This window comes from Paramormyrops kingsleyae, chromosome 4 (assembly GCF_048594095.1).
Source record: "Paramormyrops kingsleyae isolate MSU_618 chromosome 4, PKINGS_0.4, whole genome shotgun sequence".
Taxonomy (NCBI): domain Eukaryota; kingdom Metazoa; phylum Chordata; class Actinopteri; order Osteoglossiformes; family Mormyridae; genus Paramormyrops; species Paramormyrops kingsleyae.
The window spans coordinates 38,501,955-38,522,156 of record NC_132800.1 but is presented as its reverse complement, the minus strand read 5'-3'; the positions used below and the strand labels follow the sequence as shown (position 1 = coordinate 38,522,156).

The following is a 20,202-nucleotide window of genomic DNA, read 5'->3' as shown; positions in this document are numbered from 1 at the left end:
TCACTTCTCAAAGGCCTCTCTGTGTAACTCAAGAGCAGGTTGAAAAGCCATTTTAAACACTATAACGCAGTCTCACTGCAGGAAAACTCAACGAGTAAGGATTCAGTTATTGGTGCCCCACTGGAAAAAGCTGCCTCAGAAGTTTCTAGTGTCTCTGGAGGGATAGATATCTGTTACAAGGAAATTTATAAGGGGGCAGCACAGTGGTTAGTGTTACTGCCTCACAGCAAGAAGGTCCTGGGTTTGGTACCAGGTCCTTTCTGTGTGGAGTTTGCACACTCTCCCTGTGTTTGTGTGGGTTTCCCCTGGGGGATCCGGTTTCCTCCCACAGTCCAAAAGTGTGCAGGACAGGTTAATTGGCGACTCTAAGTTGGCCCTGTGGTGTGTTGGCGGCTGCTCAGGGTTGGTTCCTGCCTGTGCCCATTGTTCCTGGGATAGGCTCTGCCCCCCCCCATGACCCCAGTTGGGATAAAAGTGGTTGGATGGATATAAAATTTACATATACAGGGGAGGGGGAAAGCCCCCCCACTCATCAGGATTACATTTTAGTCAGAGAGGAAAAACTTATTTTGCATTTTTATTCAGCTCTCTGAACACAGGCATTTATTTTTGTCAAACATACATTTCAGAGTAAAAGGGATTATAAAGGTTAAAAAGAAGAGATTTTACCCTTTTGCCAGGAGATCCAGCGACACTGAGGAGTTTCCATAAACATAAAACCCTGGATAGAGGGGCTCAGTGAATGAGGAGGTGAATCTGTGCAGGATGGTCAGTCCATCAGAGGAGACGCTGTAGAAGGACAGAGCACCAGCCCCCCAGTCCAGATACACTCCTACTCTGCGGGAGCCTGAGGGCCGTATGGGTATGAGACTCTGTTTATTATTGTGCCAGACAGAGTAACTGTCAGGATAACACCACAGACTCCATGACTTGTCATTGTATCCAAGCTCACAGTCACTCCTTCCTTTCCTCCTGATTCCTTTATAAGTCACTCCTATCCCGGCCCCAAATCCATCCCACTCAGCCTCCCAGTAACAGCAGCCAGTCAGACTCTCTCTGCACAGAACTTGGGGGTAGCCATCAAATCTCTCTGGATGATCAGGATATGGCTGCTCCTCTGCCGCCCCTGTCACCTTCCTGTTCCCCTCTGACAGAGACAGCTCTCTGTTTGCTGTGTTGAGGTCCAGTGTCAGCTGGCAGGAGTCTGTAGGCAGGAGGAAGAGTCACTAATACCATCAGACAGACCAGCATCTCTGCCATTTTATCACTTACATTTAGTCTGTACTGTATTTATCTGTACAATATATAAACAGCACAGCTTCCCCTAACGAAACATGGGAACTGAAGTATATGAAATAGCTCAAGAAATGTCAGGAAGAGCCGCCAAAATGCTGCGCGAGCTAAACTAACAGCTTAATTACAGGTAAATAAAATTACAAAGCAGCGACATTCATCAGACACATTCATCACAAGCATATTTACCACAAGACGGCATCAGAGATTAATACTAAAGTGAGCGTCTTTAAAATATAACCTTCCTTCGAACCGCACGCCTCTTCACAGCAGCGCTGCCTGCAGACTGAGGAGAGAGTCCGGTGTTCTGACGAGTTGAACTACCTATCAAGCCTTTTTGCGCATGTGCAGTTCCACCATCTTGGGATTAGGGTTAGGTTTTAGGGGTTTGGGTTAGGGTTAGGATAAGGGTTTTAGGGGGTTTAGGGTTAGGGTAAGAGTTAGGGTTAGGGCTATCGATTAGCACTACGGTAGGATAACTCGACAAAGTAGCTCATTTCGACAGAACACCGGCACACACGTTTGTGCAAATTTGGGAATTTAAATTCTCCTCCACGAACAGTATTTGCCCTGAATATTTAGCTGCATGGCACTGAATGTGGTGAATAACTGATTGCACCTGCTGAGAGACATTCCGTCGGAATTGTTTTGTTCAACTTTCTCAAGGTGTCGTCGCCCAATCTGACTTGTTTGTGAGTGAAACTACTTAGTAAAGCTAAATTTCCTGACTGTATATTTCTCACTTTAAAGGTCGCGATCAGTGTGACGCCACTGTCAGACAGTGTGAAACGCATGCCTGAGTATCAGCGCCGGTTTGCCCAAGAGCATCTGCCTGCAGACTCCGCTAGAAAGGTCTCTACTGTGGGCTGGAAAATCCACTCCTGGCCGGACATGACGCTACTAAAGAGAACATCGTTTTTCTCTCGGAACTCGGAAATTCCAAGTTGAGTGACATCACGTCCGACAATCTCCCGTTCGAGCTACCCACATCTCGGAACAAACACGGCTGCCTCCATGAACACGTTGCTGTGTTGTTGCTTTATATTTTAGCAGATTTGGAGTTTTCCAAATGGAGAAAATGGAAAAATTGAGATTTGAAATAATCGAACACACCATAACTTTAATAATCCAGCCTACTGATGGTGCGTTCGATTATTTCTCTCCAAGTCGGAACTCGGATGAAAACGTCACGAAACGTCACGAAAAACGTCACTTCCCTTCGGAACCACGCCTCTTTTATGACGTTGAAATCGGACAAGATTTTGTTGTCCGAGTTGCCCCTGTGACGTAATTTCAACATGGCAACTTGGTTTGTTTGTAGTTTATTTACCGTTCAAAAAAAGAATATCGCTATGAATGTACTAAAATATTTTATAAAGCTTTTAATGTGGTTTGACTAGTTCGTGTTTCTTGTTTGTCTCTCGGAAAAATCTCAATTTCTCCATTTGGAAAACTCCAAATCTGCTAAAATATAAAGCAACAACACACAGCAACGTGTTCATGGAGGCAGTCATGTTTGTTCTGAGATGTGGGTAGCTCGAACAGGAGATTGCACTGACGTCACTCCACGCTATTGTGGAGGTCATGTGATTCCGCGCCCCCTAGTGGTGGCATATCCTACATTATACAGTGATACCATATAATCCTAGTGGTAATATCCTATCCTATATTATTATTATACATTATTATGATTTATTATCAGTAATAATAATACTTATATAGTGCTATCATTAAATATAAAATGTTATTTTAATGTTTAACATTATGCGGACACAAATTTACATGTACATATATAATCATACAAATTATTATAATAATACTACAATAATTATTAACAACAACAACAGCAATAATAATAATAATAATGATAATAATAATATCGCTATCCTATACTTCAGCTCTGTTCCTGAAGTTTGCATAACGTCATTTCTGGCCCAGTAGTGTATGTTTTTGGTGATGTTTGTTTTATCTGTTTTGTTTTTTCCCTTTGGATGCTGTCTAAACTGTCACATACAGAGAAACTCACCTAAATACAAACATGGAAATCCATCTACAAAACAGTGCAAAAAGCCACATGCATCACACCAACTGCATGAATACAACCATAAAATGGTATTAATGGTATTATTAATTAAAATATGCAAACACACTTACATTTCTGTAAGCCTGGTCTGGTCCTGCACTCTCCACTGTGATCCACACTATAAGAGAAGCAGAATAACATAGTACTGCTGTATCCATTTATTTATTGGTGCCTCTTCTTCACATACATGTATAAGTATCTGTAGCGTGTCAGACACACACTCTGTACTCACTTCAGCTTCTCCAGTTTACAGCTGGGATCCTCCAGTACAGCAGAGAGCAGCTCCAGTCCTAAGTCTCCTGGGTGATTGTAGCTCAGATCCAGCTCTCTCATGTGTGAGGGGTTTGACCTCAGAGCTGAAGCCAGGGAAGAACAGCCTTCTTCTGTGACTCTACAGCCTGACAGCCTGCAGAGAGACAGACAAAACTTATAAGGATTATAGCAATCAGTCTGCCTAAAGAATCCACCTTATTTATTTGCTAAGAAAACCATTCTTTTGAACTGGAAAACAAGGAAAAAGTAACATCCCTACTAACCTACTAAAAAACCTACTAACGGATTCTCAGCTTATAAAGTTTTTCCACCTCCAATCAAACCAAATCTCTGCTCTTTAGCCAAACAGGCCCCTCTTGTATATACATAAGCTATACTGTCTATAACCACACAGGCCTCTCTTGTATATACATAAACTATACTGTCTATACCATACCATACCAACTTTATTTATTAAGCACTTTAAAACAACCACACTGGACCAAAGTGCTGTACAGAGAATTTACAATGAAACAATTAGAATTCGGTAAATAAAAGTTCATAAAATAAGCGCATATACAAAATAAGATGATAAACCATCAAATAAAATAAACTAAAATCAACATCTCACAAGGGACTGAAAGCCAAAGAAAAGAGATGGGTTTTCAGGCGAGATTTAAAAACAGACAGAGAAGAAGCCTGTCTTACATGCAAGGGCAGATCATTCCACATTCTGGGAGCTGCAGCAGTGAAAGCGCGGTCCCCTCTAAGCTTACGCTTAGTTATAGGCACACTCAGGAGCAGCTGGCCAGATGACCTGAGAGACCAGGAGGGTATGTAAGGGTGTAACAGCTCAAAGAGGTAGACCATTAAGAGCCTTAAAAGCAAATAAAAGAATTTTAAATTGAATCCCAAAATGTACAGGCAACCAATGGAGCATTGATAAAACAGGCGAAATGTGATCGTATCTCCGTGTGCCTGTCAGATGGCGTGCAGCAGCATTTTGCACCCTTTGAAGTTGAGTAATATAGGATGCACCTACTCCTATGTAAAGCACATTGCAGTAATCGAGCCGAGTGGCAATAAAGGCATGGATTACTGTCTCAAAATGCTGCTTGGGAAGAATTGGCTTCATTTTAGCCAACTTCCTCAACTCAAAAAAACTAGATTTGACCACAGCCCTGATTTGGCAGTCAAATTTAAGGTCAGCATCAACCTTGAGCCCCAGATCAGTGACAATTGGCTTAATATATTGTACCAAAGAACCTAAGTCTTGGTTGGGGGTCTCAGTGGAGCTACCAAAAACCATCACCTCTGTTTTATTATCATTACATTTTAAGAAATTATGAGACAGCCAGGCCTTAATGTCTTCAAGACACTTCAGTAATGGCAATATAGAATGAGAGTCTTTCTTCTTTAAAGGAACATAGATCTGGCAGTCGTCTGCGTAGCAATGAAAAGCTGTCATGCTTCCTAAGTATGGATCCAAGTAGGAGCAGATATAACAGAAAAAGCAAGGGACCTAAAACTGAACCCTGTGGGACCCCACACAGGAGGGGAGCAGAGGAGGACACATGGTCACCTAAGCTGACACAGAAAGTTCGATCCACCAAATATGACTTAAACCACTCCAAAGGTAACCCACTGATGCCCACCCACTGCTCCAAACGGGAGAGTAAAATAGCATGATCCTCTGTATCAAAAGCCGCAGTCAAGTCTAAAAGTACAACAATAATACAATCTCCAGAGTCTGTGGCTAAAAATATGTCGTTAAAAACCTTTAAAAGGGCTGAATCGGTACTATGTAAAGGCTTAAAGCCAGACTGAAAAACCTCTATAATATTTCGCTCTTCCAGAAAGGCCCTTAGTTGATTGTAAACTCTGTTTTCAAGAATTTTTGCAAGAAAAGGCAGTTTAGAGATAGGCCTGTAATGATTAAAAACTGCAGGGTCAAGAGCAGGTTTTTTAATAAGAGGCTGGAAAACTGTGTGTTTGAAATCTTTAGGGACTACACCCGAAGATAGACTACTATTTACCAGTTTAAGAACCAAAGGCCCCACAGTGGGGAAAATCTCTTTAAATAGTCATGGGGGAACAACATCATTAGGAGAACCTGCAGGACTTAGATGATCAACAATCTCCTGTAAGGAAGTCAAAGTTACAAGCTCAAAACTGTCAAAAACAGCAGAGCAAGAACCAGATACTGAAGGATCATAAGCAACAGGAGCTATAAGAACCCTGGTAGAGGTGACCTTCTCAATAAAAAAGTACAGGAAGTTTTCACAAGCAGTGAAAGAAGGTTCAATACTGTCTATCTTTGGAGCTTTGAGAACAGAGTCTATGGTCCTAAATAAAACATGAGGATTATTACGATTAGACCACACAGGCCTCTCTTGCATATACATAAGCTATACTACTCTCATATCTTGCAGCAGTATTGGTGCCTTCATTTCACTATGATTCTGCCTGGTCTATATCAAGTTCATGTTACTTTATTTGTACTGGTAGTTAGATTTGGTTTGCAGTGAATAGACCTCATGTCATGGATAGCACTGAGGAATCCCCATCGTCATCTCAGCCACGCCCCTCCAGGGGTTCCAATCGATAGGGCTTCCCCGAGGTTCCGCGTCCTGTCAACCAGTTTTTCTGGCCATACCGGTCGCCCCCCATTCTGGACACTCCTCTCCCAGCTGTGTCTTGTTTTCCCCGGTTTCGGTTTCCCTACAGTATATCAGGCAACTCTGCTCTCCGACCAGTGCGAGATCTTCATGGTGTGCCCTGAGTTTGAGCGTTTTCCCCGGTGTGTGTTTATCTGTGTTTTGACCTCTGCTATGTTTCCTAGACTCCGAGTTTCTGCCTGCCCCCCTTCTGGACCGACGCCTATCGCCCGACCTCTGCCTGGACTCTCTACCGTGTTTTTCGCCTCTGCCTCTTTCCGGACCGACGCTAATCGCCCGACCTCCCGACCTGAGTTTTGGCTACGGTCTCGGGCTCAGCCCCGGGTACCGGTGACTTCTCGGTGGAGAGTATTAATAAAACAGCAAGACTTACAACAGTGCAGGAAGCACTTCTTTACACAGCGTGTACTTAGAGTATGGAATAGTCTTCCTGCTAGTGTAGCAGAAGCTAAAACCATGGGTTCCTTTAAATCAGAGCTAGATAAGATTTTAACAACTCTGAGCTATTAGTTAAGTTCTCCCCAAACGAGCTTGATGGGCCGAATGGCCTCCTCTCGTTTGTAAATTTCTTATGTTCTTATGCCGCATCGGTGTCCATCTTCTTACAATCTCAACACCTCATCCATACACACTCATGTTAAAAACAGACATTTATCACACATGATTCATCTTACAACACAGGCAACTTAAGACAATATCCATCAAAATATAACACAATAAATACAGTTTAAATATAAATATAAAATAATAGTCTGCGATGGGCTGACCCCCGTCCAGGGTTGTTCCCTGCCTCGTGCCCATTGCTTCCGGGATGGGCTCCGGACCCCCCGCGACCCAGTAGGATAAGCGGGTTGGAAAATGGATGGATGGATGGATAAAATAATAGTATATCTATCTATCTATCTATTGACAAACAGATAGATAAAATATACTGTTTCACTCTAATTTAAACATTCATTTGTGTGATGGAGCAAAACTGTGTTTGTATCATTTTGTTCAACACCTTAGGACTGTAAACCTGTGACCAGAGGGAAGGAGCTGAGACTCAGTGTGCAGAGTGTGGTAGTTACCCCTTAGAACTGAGCTGGTTATTCGCTTTAGCTGTTTAACATACTGTCTATTGGTCTGGGTATGAGTATGATGACAGGGTGGGGGGTGGGTGCGGAGATGCGTCACCGAGTGCATTAAATTTGTAAAGGAGATTAAACAAAGTTGTCCTCCCTGGGAGGGGGGGGGGCTAGGATTAAAACTATTACTTTTAATATGACTGCTTTCAATAATCACACTTAGGTGTGGGATGCCCAGTAATACTGACCTCAGTATCTCCAGTTTACAGTGTGAATCCCCCAGTAATACTGACCTCAGTATCCCTAGTGTACAGTGTGGAATACCCAGTAATACTGACCACAGTATCTCCAGTTTACACTGTGAATCCCCCAGTCCAGTAGAGAGCAGCTTCACTCCTGAATCCTGCAGGTCATTGTCACTCAGGTCCAGCTCTCTCAGGTGTGAGGAGTTTGATCTGAGAGCTGAAGCCAGTGCCTCACAGCATTTCTCTGTGAGATTACAGCTGTTCAGCCTGCAAAAGGAGCTGTGTTATTATGCACACACAGACCAGTATATATCCTACACATCAGCGATCATAATGGTGCAAAATATCCAATCAAACTTTTTTCAGCATAATAAGAGGCACAGAATACACTTCAAAGAGAATTAGTAGCTAAACACAGCACTACATTAAATTACCACAGTTTAAGTGAGTAAATATGGTACATTTTTAATGTTGGCCAATCCTCTGATGGTCATCATGTTTCCTGTCATGAAGAAAACAGTGAGCATTTTCATTTCAAAGCACAAATATCCTGAAAGAATTTGTGTGCAGAATATTCAGGAGCTTGATCAATCTACTCAAATGAGTATCTGTTGGCACAATACAGGATCTCCTGTGAGTTTACTGTGTATTTTGGCCATTTTTTGCAGTCATATAATCATTGATAGTGGGTAACTCTATCATATGTTAAAAGCCTATAGTTTGTTCTGTATGTTTTATATTGCATTATCTTCCAGAGCCAGTTTGAATTAGGGCATGAGTGTGAATGTGCTCTAAAATCCACTCAGTCACAGGTTAATTACAATATATCAGATATTTTCTTTTCAATGTCTGTGAAACACTGTAGCCAACTGCAACCTGCTTTTTAATGCACTGCTGTTTAATGACCTTAAAGGGCCAGTTACCCTGAGACTCTTTAATATCTGCATAAGTATTTTCATAAAGCTCTGAGCAGCGCTGTGGCTTAGTGATCAGCACTACAGCCGACCATCTAAGGTTTCGGGTTCAGTTCCTGCCTGGGATGTGTGTGTGTGTGGGATCTGAATGATGTCCAGAAGAGTTAATGTTTTTAAATGACACCTGAATTCCTGATCCTACTGTATGTGTGAAATCCTTGTTTTCCGTATTGCTCTACCTGGGAACTTGTAAAATCACCAATACTCTAATCATAGGACTAAAATTCTTTCAGATATGCTTTTAAAAGGAACATTCATTTAAAAGAAATATTTATCAACAGTGATACTTCATTCATCCCCATGGGGAAATTGTCTTTTCAGCCATCCCATTTAGCTCCATGAGACACACACACACACACACACACAGGTGAGAGGAAGTTTGGGGTCACAGCGCAGGGTTGGCCAGCATCCAGCGCCCCTGCAGTGATTGACATTAAGGGATTTGCTCAAGGGCCCAGAGATGACATCACTCTGCCAGCCAGGAGATCTGAACCAGCAGCCTTCCACTCACGGGCACAGAGACCGAAAATTCTGTGAAATTCTGTCTCTTGGCTGTTTGTCACCCAAAGGATGGTCATGAAACACCTGTCACTTTACTACATCACTAACTTCAGCCAATATTAAATCTGGCTTCCAGATTGTCATGGTGAAAAAATATCCAGCCTCGTGATTAAACCACAGGGGAAATAAATGTTACATTGTCATTATATACTTTATACAAAGTTAATATATAACTGCTCGACTGGAGCTGTTGTTATTGGTGGGAAAGCACACAGAGTTTCTTTGTATATGTACTGTGACAATAAAGATATTCTGTTCTGTTCTCTCTTCAGCCGGGAGCAGCTGCGGCCAGCAGAGGGCGACAGTGAGCAGCCAGAGGCAGCAGTCAAATGGAAGCTACCAGCTCTGGGCTCCATCACATGAACACACCTGCTGACAATAACACTCACATACCACTTATACACCCTGTGGATAAAGAGCCCTCACTGTTTCTATAGCAGGTTAGGATGCTGTGCCTGTGATCAGAAGGCAGACTGGATGGGAACGGAAACGTCACTTTTTTGTTTGTTACTACCTACAGCCATTATAAAAAAATAATCCAGCCTAGTTACTAATACCCAAGGAGAAATGTATATTTTATATATTTCAATTTTATATTTTATATATTCAAATAATGTACATGTAAAACTGTCAGACCAGACATGATTTCCCATCCCCACGTCACTTACAGAGCCGTCCTGGAGTTCTTGACCACAGACAGCAGCCTCCAGTGCTCTTTATCTGATCTGATAAATTTCTTCAGATCAAACACATCCAGCTCCTCATCTGACATCAGCATCACAAAGGCCAGAGCTGAATACTGTGCAGCTGAGAGGTCTTCTGCTGAAAGGCTTCCTGAATTCAGGTATCTTTGGGCTTCCTCTACTAGAGAATTGTCACCCAGTTCATTCAGACAGTGGAACAGGTTGATGGTCCTTTCTGGAGATAAATTACCCTCTATTTTCTCCCTGATGTATTTGGCTGTTTCCCTAATGTTATGTGAGCTGGTTCCTGTCTGTCCCAGTAGGCTTTGTAACAGAGTCTTACTGGAGTCTGTTGAGAGGCCCAGGAGGAAGCGGAGGTAGAGGTCCAAGTGTCCATTCTTGCTCTTTAATGCCTGATCCACTGCAGTCTCCAGCAGGTCAGCTGATGAGTTTGACAGAAACACATATAAAGCAGCGAGATACTCCTGGATGCTCAGATGCACAAAGCAGTACACCTTATCCTCATACAACCCATATTCCTCCTTAAAAACTTCTGTGCACACTCCAGAGTGAACTGAAGCTTCAGTGACATCAATGTCATTCTCTGTCAGATCTTGCTCATAAAATATGAGATTGCCTTTCTCAAGGTTGTCAAAAGCCAGTTTACCAAGTTTTAAAAGGAATTCCTTGCTGTATTCATTAAGCTTGATTTCATAGTTTTTCATATACTTGTCATTTTTTAAACTTGTCTGAAAGATCAGGAAGTATGTGTACATTTCAGTCAGAGTCCTTGGAATTTCTCCCCTGTCAGTCTCACTAAAAAGCCTCTTAAGCACAGTGGCTGAAATCCAGCAGAACACAGGTATGTGGCACATGATGAAGAGGCTCTTTGATGATTTCACATGTGTGATAATCCTGCTGGCCAGACTCTGATCACTGAATCTCCTCCTGAAATACTCCTCCTTCTGGGCATCACTGAACCCTCGTATCTCTGTCACCCGATGGACACACTCAGGAGGTATCTGATTGCCTGCTGCTGGCCGGGAGGTTATCCAGAGGAGAGCGGATGAAAGCAGATCCCCCTTAATGAGGTTAGTCAACAGCACATCCAGTGACATTTTCATTGTTACATCACACCAGCTCTCATTGTTCTGAAAATCTAGAGGAAGGCGACACTCATCCAGACCATCAAAGATGAACAAGACTTTGTACCTAAACAGCTCAGTGGATTGAAATGATTTCAGTTCTGGGACAAAGCGGTGAAGCAGTTCAATCAGACTGTATTCACCCTTGATCAAATTCAGGTCCCGGAAAGGAAGAGCAAATATGAAGTGAACATCCTGGTTTGCTTTTCCTTCTGCCCAGTCGAGAATAAATTTCTGCACAGAGACTGTTTTCCCGATACCTGCCACCCCTTTAGTGAGTACAGTTCTGATAGGTGTCTCACGCCCACATAAGGGTTTAAATATATCATTGCACTTGACTGTAGTATGTTCTGTTCGCCTTTTCTTGGATGCTGTTTCAATCTGTCTCACTTCATGTTCATCATTGACTCCTCCAGCCCCAGCTTCAGTTATGTAGACTTCTGTGTAAATCTTATTGAGAAGTGTTGGCTGTCCTTCAATTACATGCTCAAATTTCTGCTTCAGGATACTTTTCATCATGCTGACCATGAGCTCCCCTGAAGAAAAATGAGAGGAAAATGCACTAATTCTCAACATGATCCTGACCAGAATGAGAAGGATATTAAAAACACAAACATTTCTATTCATATATTTGTAGTGACCGTCCATTCATTTTCCTAATCAAAACAATGACAACCTTAATCCCTTCACAGCCCAAACCTTAAGCATAAGTAACCAAACAAAATACAAGTCTCTGGACATTTTTAGTTTTTCGATAGCAGTCAAAGATTCCCCACAATGTGAAAACAACAGATTGTGTATATACACCCCCCCCCCCCCCCACACACACACACACACACACACTTTTTCACTATTTGTTGAAATTAAGCTTTAAATTTCACATCCTACATATTCTTACTGAAGCCCCAGATGTCTGTACAGCAGTTCTGGTCCTAGCTGATGTGGAGCCCTAGGAGAGCATCACCACCGGCGCCCCCTGCTTGAGGCAAAGTGAAATTGGCTGGCAAGTCGGCGCCCCCTCAGAAGGTGGTGCCCTAGGTGGCCGCCTATGTCGCCTATAGGTCTGACTGGCCTGGCAGGGGTGGCATTAAACCCAGCCAATAACAGCACCTAAGCCAGATTGTAACTTTCTAAACACAAAGTAAACAGTAAGAGAAATTACAGCTGGCTGGCATTCATGCACAAAACCTCATTCAATGAGCATGTCGCTCACATGATAATGCAGTTTGCTATGCATATAAGACTAATCAATAATATAAATGCAAAGGCTTTAAACTATTAGTTAAAAAGGGGGATAGAAATGAAAAAGCATTTTATTTGCCTATTACATTTCACTATCCTGAGACAGACGGTTCATGCAGGTGCAGCAGGACACTTTAAAGATAAAGTGTATTTCTGAAGATTATGCTGTAGGTTACTCACATTCCCAAACACCTGAAAAGTATTTCCAACTTTCATTTTTATAGCGGATTTACAGATTTTTTATAAAATTGAGTTTCCCCTTGTGGAGACCAAAGAAATGGTCCCCACAATGTCAAAATAACAGATTTTTATCACATTGTGGAGACATTTGGACCCACACACACGCACACACTTCTTCACTATTTCATTGTGAATTGAAACTTTACATTTCACATCCTACATATTTTACTGAAACACCTCATACATGTACAGAACAGCATAAAGCTCTTACTCTGCTCCGGTGTGTCCCCCAGCTCACTTCCTGCTTGGTTACCTGAAATAAGAAAGAATTTCAAATTCATTTCTATCTTCAGCATCAGTGTCTAACAAACTGTTCATCATTTCCGATATAATGCAATACAATATGTTAAGTTTTCAAGAGCTTAAAAAGGTTACAATTTATATGAAAAACAAGAAAGGCTAAAAATATGCTTACGCTTCTTCAGGTCTTTATTCAGTTTCTGAACAAGGTTATTCAAGTTCATCCTCTTCAGGATTTCAAGCATGACATGGAGAGCACCGACTTCACCATAGGAACGTATCATTATGTCAGCGATGCCCATTCTGTCCAATAACTCCAGCTGACCTCTGGGAATGCGCTGATACTTTTCATGCACCAGGTGAATCAGGTTATATTTAAACTTCTTCAGCTCATCTTCAGGGAGCTCCTCCAGATAACCCGGCAAGAGTTCGAAGGGCATGGTCTGGGCCTGCAGAATGTCGGAGATGAGTCCATGAGACTCACAAACCTGTACATGGCCACTCCCACACATGCACTGACCTTTCCGTTAACAGAAGGCAGGTTTCCTGCTCATAGTCTTATGTGTCTGCTGGAGACACCTGCTGTGATTCTTTCATTACTACAACAAGCACACATGTGTATTTATTTTCTATTGATGTTTAAAGTCTCTTTAAAAACAGAGACCAATCCAATATAAATATAATAATATAGAAAATAAAAATAGTTTAAGACCCAATAGAGCACGTTAATATAATAGGGTCAAACACAAAATAGACTAAAAACAACATGTTAAGACACCATCCAGTATAATTATACATATTTTAGATTAAGTTATTCATTTGGTGCGGTGCAGTGCAGTATGGTAAGGAAGTAGCCTGAGGAAGAGCACTGCAGAGAGTGAACTATCTGTCTGCTATTCTCAGCAACCTTCAGCTGAAAATAGTTACTCAGCTTAAGCTTCCCTGCCTTTCAGTGTCTGGTATTTACAGGCAACATGCATCATATACTGAAAAGTTACCTCTCCATGGGAATGATGAGCCATTGCTTAGATGATTTTGGCTGCAAAGAAACCAGTTCCTGTGTATCACAGTCTGATTCTGTAATAAAAACCAAAAGTAATGTTAGCCTTATATTCAAATGTCAGTTTACCAGCTATAAAATCTTTCAACCAAAGCAAACGAGTCAGTTTTTAGTCACACACAGGCAATTTTTAATCACAGACAGAGATGTTAACTGATTTGGACTAATAACTATGGACCATATTCCACCTTGCGCTTAAGTCAAAAGAGCACGTAGTCATTGACATATGCACTGTTAAGCACCTTTCCAACTGTATGCTCTGGAGGGCTGTATTTCACTGTGCCAAAGATTGTAATAACTCACAGCCACACTGCTGTGGATATTAACCAACCTTTAATATACAGACACAGAGCTGTGGTTTGGAGAAAAATAGAGTGATTGGCTGAGGACCAGCAGAAGACAACACATGCCGTGAGGAATTAGAATTGGTCTTTAGTAAGCCTGGGAGGCATATTGGGTCCGTTATGTTTTAGGCCTTAGGCAAGAAGAGATTGTTTTGAATACTGTGTGACCTCGCTTTGTGATAGCTGCCTACAGTTGGCTCCGCAGAAGCTCAGACCTTGGAGAGGCAGACAGTGGAGCAAAGGGCTCAAAGCCGCCCCAACTAGTGCACAAAGAGTTATACCTTAATAAAGTAGTTGTAGTAGTCAATATATAATATGTTACACAATTGATCACATCATGTTAGTCATACTTATGTTAACTATGTATTTTCAATGATTCAGGGACAATACGTCAATGTGTTAATCATTAGTCAATGGAACACCAAAACATTAGCAGTGATTCAACGACATATAATTAATATCTGTATACCTATCTCAAGTAGAGTCTAGAAGCCGAGGCTGTCTCCAGTAAATTGCGTACAATGGGTGGACTTTACCTTGCTACCAAGGTGAAGCAGGAGAATTATGTTTGTTATGCGTTTCAGCTTACCTTGTTGATGTTTCATGACCAATCAGGACTTAGTAGTCCTGGGAGCTATGGTTTATCTACTGGTTGCTCTGTGTGCCAGAGGTGACATAGTACCAAGAGCCAGAGTGTGATGGGAGCGCTTTGCTGAACTTGCTAGAATAAAAGAGATTTTCTTTACTCACCAAACTAAAAGGTCCAGATTTTTATTCTAAGTACTTGATTTATAATTTTTCTACCACAGTTTGGCGCCCAACGTGGGGCAGCTGAGTTCTCTGCTTGTTCCAGATGGAGGGATCCTGAAGGAGAAGCGGGTATGGCATAGATTAGCGCCGGATGGGACCAGATCCTGATGAGATTGAGGATTGGCCCAGTCCCTCGTTGAGGAAAAATGGAGACCACGCTGTCCCAGACCTGAACATTCCTGAGACTGATTTGACTGGACCTGTTTTGGTGAGATAAAGGCTTCTCTGTTTATTCATTCTTGCTGCTGCTTTGCTTGTTGCTGAAGGTTATATGTTTGGTAGTGTTTGAGTGTGTGATGTGAAAGTCCGCCATGACTGAGGGGATCCAAGCACGGGGATGCATCCACCTGTGATAGGGAAAGGGTGCTGTCCAAGTGGACACCTGAGTGACCTATTACGTGGAAGAGGTGGATGCACGAGACCTTGGGAAAGTCCGTGAATTTTGGTGGCGCCACTGTATATTGTGCGACGGGGCACAAGGAAGGCGGCAGGGAAGCTGTCAGGTGGCAGGGAAGCCGTCACCCGTAGGGGGTCCAGGCATGACGGTGATAAGGCTTGGTGCATCAGGGGCAGAGGGCAGGGCAGTGTGTGCTCTGCGTGGTGCGGCATTGTATGGTGAAAGCTGGACAGTGAATGCATTGCATGCAGTAGCACAGCACTGCGTAACAGGCCAATGACGGGTAAGATTCCTGTATGAGGAAAGGGGCTTTACATGTTTACGTGGGTGGCTGTTTTATTTCTATTTATTGTTCTTATTTCGATTGGCATGAGTGCTTGTCTGTCCTGTCTGTTAATTAACAGCGCGATTATTACCGACAGTGAGCTGGTTCAGGAAGAAGTTCTTCTGGTAAGTAGTAGTAAATTTATCAGGTTTAAAATTTTAAATAAAAATTTAAACTTGTTATTTTAGTGTACTCGTCACTTTACTGCATTTATTGTTACGCAAATTAATCTTTATAGTTAAATACACTATATAAATTTACTGGGCTGGGAGTATGGGGTCATAGTGAGTTACTGTAGTTAATTATGGGGTTGGCTCAGTGTTGCGTTTGCAAGATGTTTGCCCTTCTGGACGTTAGTGTCCAGTCGGACTTCATCTGCGAGCGATGTAAGCTAGTGGACTCACTCATGGTCAAGGTTCACGACCTTGAGGGGCAGCTGGCTCTCATCCAATGCAACAGTGAGTTAGAGGAGCTAGTTAATACACCGTTTAGGGAGATGGTGTGTACGCCACTAGCGAGGAGGGAGAATGAAGAGCAGAGAGGTCGAGAGAGCTGGGTGACCGTAGGTCATAGATGCAGGGAAAGGCGTACACACGTTACAGAGGCGGCATCACCTGAGGTGTCTGTGTCTAACAGGTTTCAGGTGCTTCCAGCTTTAAAGCCGGAAGGGACTGGGGAGGCAGGTGGGCCCTTGGGCACTGAGGAGCCCCCTCCCCCCAGGAAGAGGGAGGTTGTGGTAGTGGGGGATTCAATTATTAGGAGAGTAGACAGTTATGTGTGCACCCGTGATAGAGGGTCCCGTACGGTGTCTTGCCTGCCTGGTGCCCAGGTAGGAGACCTTCTAGATCGTGTGGACAAGCTTTTGGCCCCAGCTGGGGTGGATCCAGTTGTCGTGGTGCATGTTGGCACCAACGACATAGGCAAGGGTAGGAGGGCTGTTCTGCAGGATAAATTCATAGAAGTCGCCAATAAGCTTAGAAGCAAAACGTCCATGGTGGTATTCTCTGAAATACTCCCCGTGCCACACGCAAGTCAGGCTAAGTTAGCTGAGATAAGGAGATTAAATGTGTGGCTAAAAGGATGGAGTAGGAAAGAGGGGTTTAGGTTTGTGGGGCACTGGAGGACCTGGAACATGTGGGACCTGTTCAAGCCGGACGGGTTGCATCTGAACCGGAGGGGAACCAGTGTACTGGGAAGGCGTATGTGTAGAGTAGTTGAGGAATGTTTAAACTAGGGACTGGGGGGGGCAGGGAGGTTAGTTAAGTATGTAAGTGGGGGGAAATGGAAAGCCCCAAAAAATCATATTATAAGTGGGCACCGTAATAACCCCTACCCTTTGTTGTCTGTATTTAAACACCAGGAGTATTAGGAATAAAATTAATGATTTAGAGGCTTTTATCTCATTGGACTGTTATGATATTATACGAATAACTGAAACGTGGTTGAGAGAAAAGGATGGACAAGAATATAATATGGATGGTTACACGTTGTTCCGTAAAGAACGTATAGGTAAGAAGGGAGGTGGTGTTGCAGTATATGTAAAGGAAAACTTGCAGGTAAGGGAGCTTACTGATATAAGTAAAACTATGGAAGCTATATGGGTAAAATTAGATGCTAAAAACTCAAATAGCCTAATTGTCGGTGTTTGTGACAGAGCACCTAATGTAGCTGCTGAGGAAAGCAGATTAGATATCACTATACAGTGATATTAGGATTATGAGCAATAAAAATGATGTGGTAGTTATGGGTGATTTTAATCTACCGGGGATGCAGTGGGACATTGTCGCTGGCTCTTCTGAAAATGAAATGGAGATGGTGGAATTAGTACAGGATTGTTTTTTTACTCAGTTTGTTAACACCCCTACCAGGGGAGATGCCACTCTTGATCTTGTTTTCTCTAATAACCAGGACAGGATTGGTAAATTACAAAACTGTTGAAGAGGCATGGGAATATTTTAAAAGCACATTAATGCAAGTGCAGGAGGACTTCATACCTGTTTTCCAGCAAGAATAAATCTAGGAAATTGCAACCTAGGTGATTTACTAGGGAAATAAAGTATAAAGTAAGGAGGAAAAGGGCTTTGTACCAGAAATGGAAAATAACTGATGATGACAGAATAAAGCAGGAGTATCTAAATCTACAGGCTGAGTTAAAAAATGACATTAGACGAGCTAAAAGGAATGTCGAAAGGAAGATCACATTGGAGGCTAAGGATGACGTTAAAAGTTTCTTCCAGTATTTTAACTCTAAAAGAGCTCTAAAAGCTGAAATTACTAATCTGCAGGATAGTAAGGGTCTTATAATTGAAAACGACATTGATATAGTAAATGAGTTCAATGATAGTTTTGCACGGGTATTCACTGTTGAGGACACTAGTAACTTACCAGTCCTTATTACTAATCCAGCATCGTCTATAACTAATATATATATAACTGAAGCTGATCAGCCCGTCAACCTGCTGGGGAGGGACTTAATGGGGAAGCTGGGGATGAAGGTGGAACTGGGGGAGGACGGTTTCGTTGTGACCTCAGAGGCTTTGGGACTGTTTTGCCTATCGGAGAAAGATAACTTTGCTGCTTGGTGGCTAGTGGATGACACAATCCTGAGAGACTGTATCCCTGAAGGACAAGAACAGCCTGACAGATTACACTGCACTGCTCAGTTCTTTGGAAAAGGAGGGGCTGAGTGGATAAAGGATTTTGAGGATACAGGAGAGCTGAGAGAGACTGTTGTGCTTGATTACCTCTATGTGGCAGAAGACAGGTCTGCTGCATCTGTCCGTTTGTCGGCCGGCCAGGAACAGTGGTATGTGGGAGGTTCGGTCCCCCATGTATCGTATGGGAAAAAGGGGTCACTAGAATGGAAGGATTTAGGACCCTGGGTCGCAGAGTGTGAGAAAAGGACTGAGTGGGTGCGTGTGGAGGAAGGAAGGTGGATGAGTAGAGATGGACAGGTGCAAAGGTACAAAATAGACCAGTGCGTAGAGGTACAGAGAAAGGGGGATACAATAGAAGATAAGGAGAAAGGTAATGATCCTCTGCCAGACTGGTTAGGGGAAGTACCAGATTATTTGTGGGCAAAAGGGAAAAATGATTTTGGCCGAGTGGTGTCAGCTGAGCCTTTGGTGGTCCACCCCAAGTCTGACTTTCCACCTCACAAGGCCCAGTATCCCTTATCTAGAGAAGCAGGAGGGAGTGAGATAAGTACATGCAGATCTGGTGAAAAGGGGGGCTATTAAGGAAATAGCCTATTCTCCAGTTAATTCTCCTATCTTACCTGTGAAAAAGGCAAATGGTACTTGGAGGTTTGTACAAGATTTGAGGGGTGTAAATGCAGCCATACACCCCAGAGCTCCTATCGTACCTAATCCAATTACGATTATGGCTTTCATACCAGCAGAGGCTAAATGGTTCTCTGTCATTGACTTGGCTAATGCTTTCTTTTCTATCCCAGTAGATCCAGATTCCCAGTACTGGTTCGCCTTCAACTTTCAGGGGAAGAGGTGGACTTGGACAGTGATGCCCCAGGGCTACACAGAGTCACCTAGCGTGTATGGACAGGAGCTGGCAAAAAATCTGGAGGGGTTTACTGCGCCTGGGGGTAGCACACTGGTACAGTATGTGGATGATTTGTTGCTTTGCTCTCATACTCGTGAGTCCTGTAAACGGGACACCATAGCTATGTTAGACTTCCTGGCAAAAAATGGGCACAAGGCCTCCAAAGAAAAGCTGCAGCTGGTGTCACAAAGGGTTAAATACCTTGGACACGTGTTAACAAGCGAGGGAAGGTCATTAGGACCGGACCGAGTGGCATCCATACAGGAGATGCCCAAACCAGAGACTAAACAGCAATTGCTTTCAGTCTTAGGCATGATTGGCTATTGCAGGCCTTGGATTCAGGACTATGCACAGAGGTCACAGTCCTTGGTTGATTTGACAATTGGGCTAGGACTGACAGACAGACTGACGTGGACGCCCGAAGCTGAAGACGCCCTGATTGATTTAAAACAGGCGTTAATGTCAGCCCCAGCTTTGGGGGTACCTGACTATAGAAAACCATTTGTGCAATATGTGGATGAAAAGAAAGGGTTCATGACTTCAGTTCTGACTCAGTATCATGGGGGGAGGTGCGAACCGGTTGCATACTACTCAAAGCGTTTAGACTCGGTGGCTCGAGCATTGCCCCCTTGTCTTTGAGTGGTGGCTGCAGCAGCTGAGGCAGTGATAGCAAGCGCAGATCTAGTGCAGCTGCAGCCACTGACACTTCGAGTTCCCCATGCGGTGCACGCGATCCTGACACAGGCCAGGACATCCCATTTAACGCCTGTGCAATTGGTGCATTATCAGAATGTTTTGCTAATGCTGGCAAATGTGACTATGGAAAGATGCTCTGCTTTGAATCCAGTGACCCTCCTTCCCACGGGGGTGGACAGGGAACCACATGATTGTTTGCAGGTCATCGACTGTGTGTGCAGACCTAGGCCGGATCTAACTGACATCCCACTGGAAGGAGGCAACATCCTGTTTGTGGATGGGAGTTCTTTGCAGCTGGAGGATGGATCG

The 20,202-nt window shown here is 43.2% G+C and overlaps 1 protein-coding gene across 1 annotated transcript in view; it reads right to left on the bottom strand.

Annotated features, from left to right (window-relative positions):
- Positions 1 to 20,202, bottom strand: part of LOC111837189 (uncharacterized) — a 66,340-nt gene that overhangs the window by 36,953 nt on the left and 9,185 nt on the right. The window contains exons 3-10 of the mRNA XM_072711280.1: positions 13,702 to 13,780; positions 12,879 to 13,152; positions 12,675 to 12,716; positions 9,822 to 11,517; positions 7,712 to 7,885; positions 3,609 to 3,782; positions 3,448 to 3,494; positions 670 to 1,204 (exon numbers count right to left, since the gene is read on the bottom strand). Coding sequence (XP_072567381.1) covers positions 670 to 1,204; positions 3,448 to 3,494; positions 3,609 to 3,782; positions 7,712 to 7,885; positions 9,822 to 11,517; positions 12,675 to 12,716; positions 12,879 to 13,152; positions 13,702 to 13,725 — 2,966 coding nt within the window. The 5' untranslated portion in view covers positions 13,726 to 13,780. The remainder of the gene's footprint in view (positions 1 to 669; positions 1,205 to 3,447; positions 3,495 to 3,608; positions 3,783 to 7,711; positions 7,886 to 9,821; positions 11,518 to 12,674; positions 12,717 to 12,878; positions 13,153 to 13,701; positions 13,781 to 20,202) is intronic.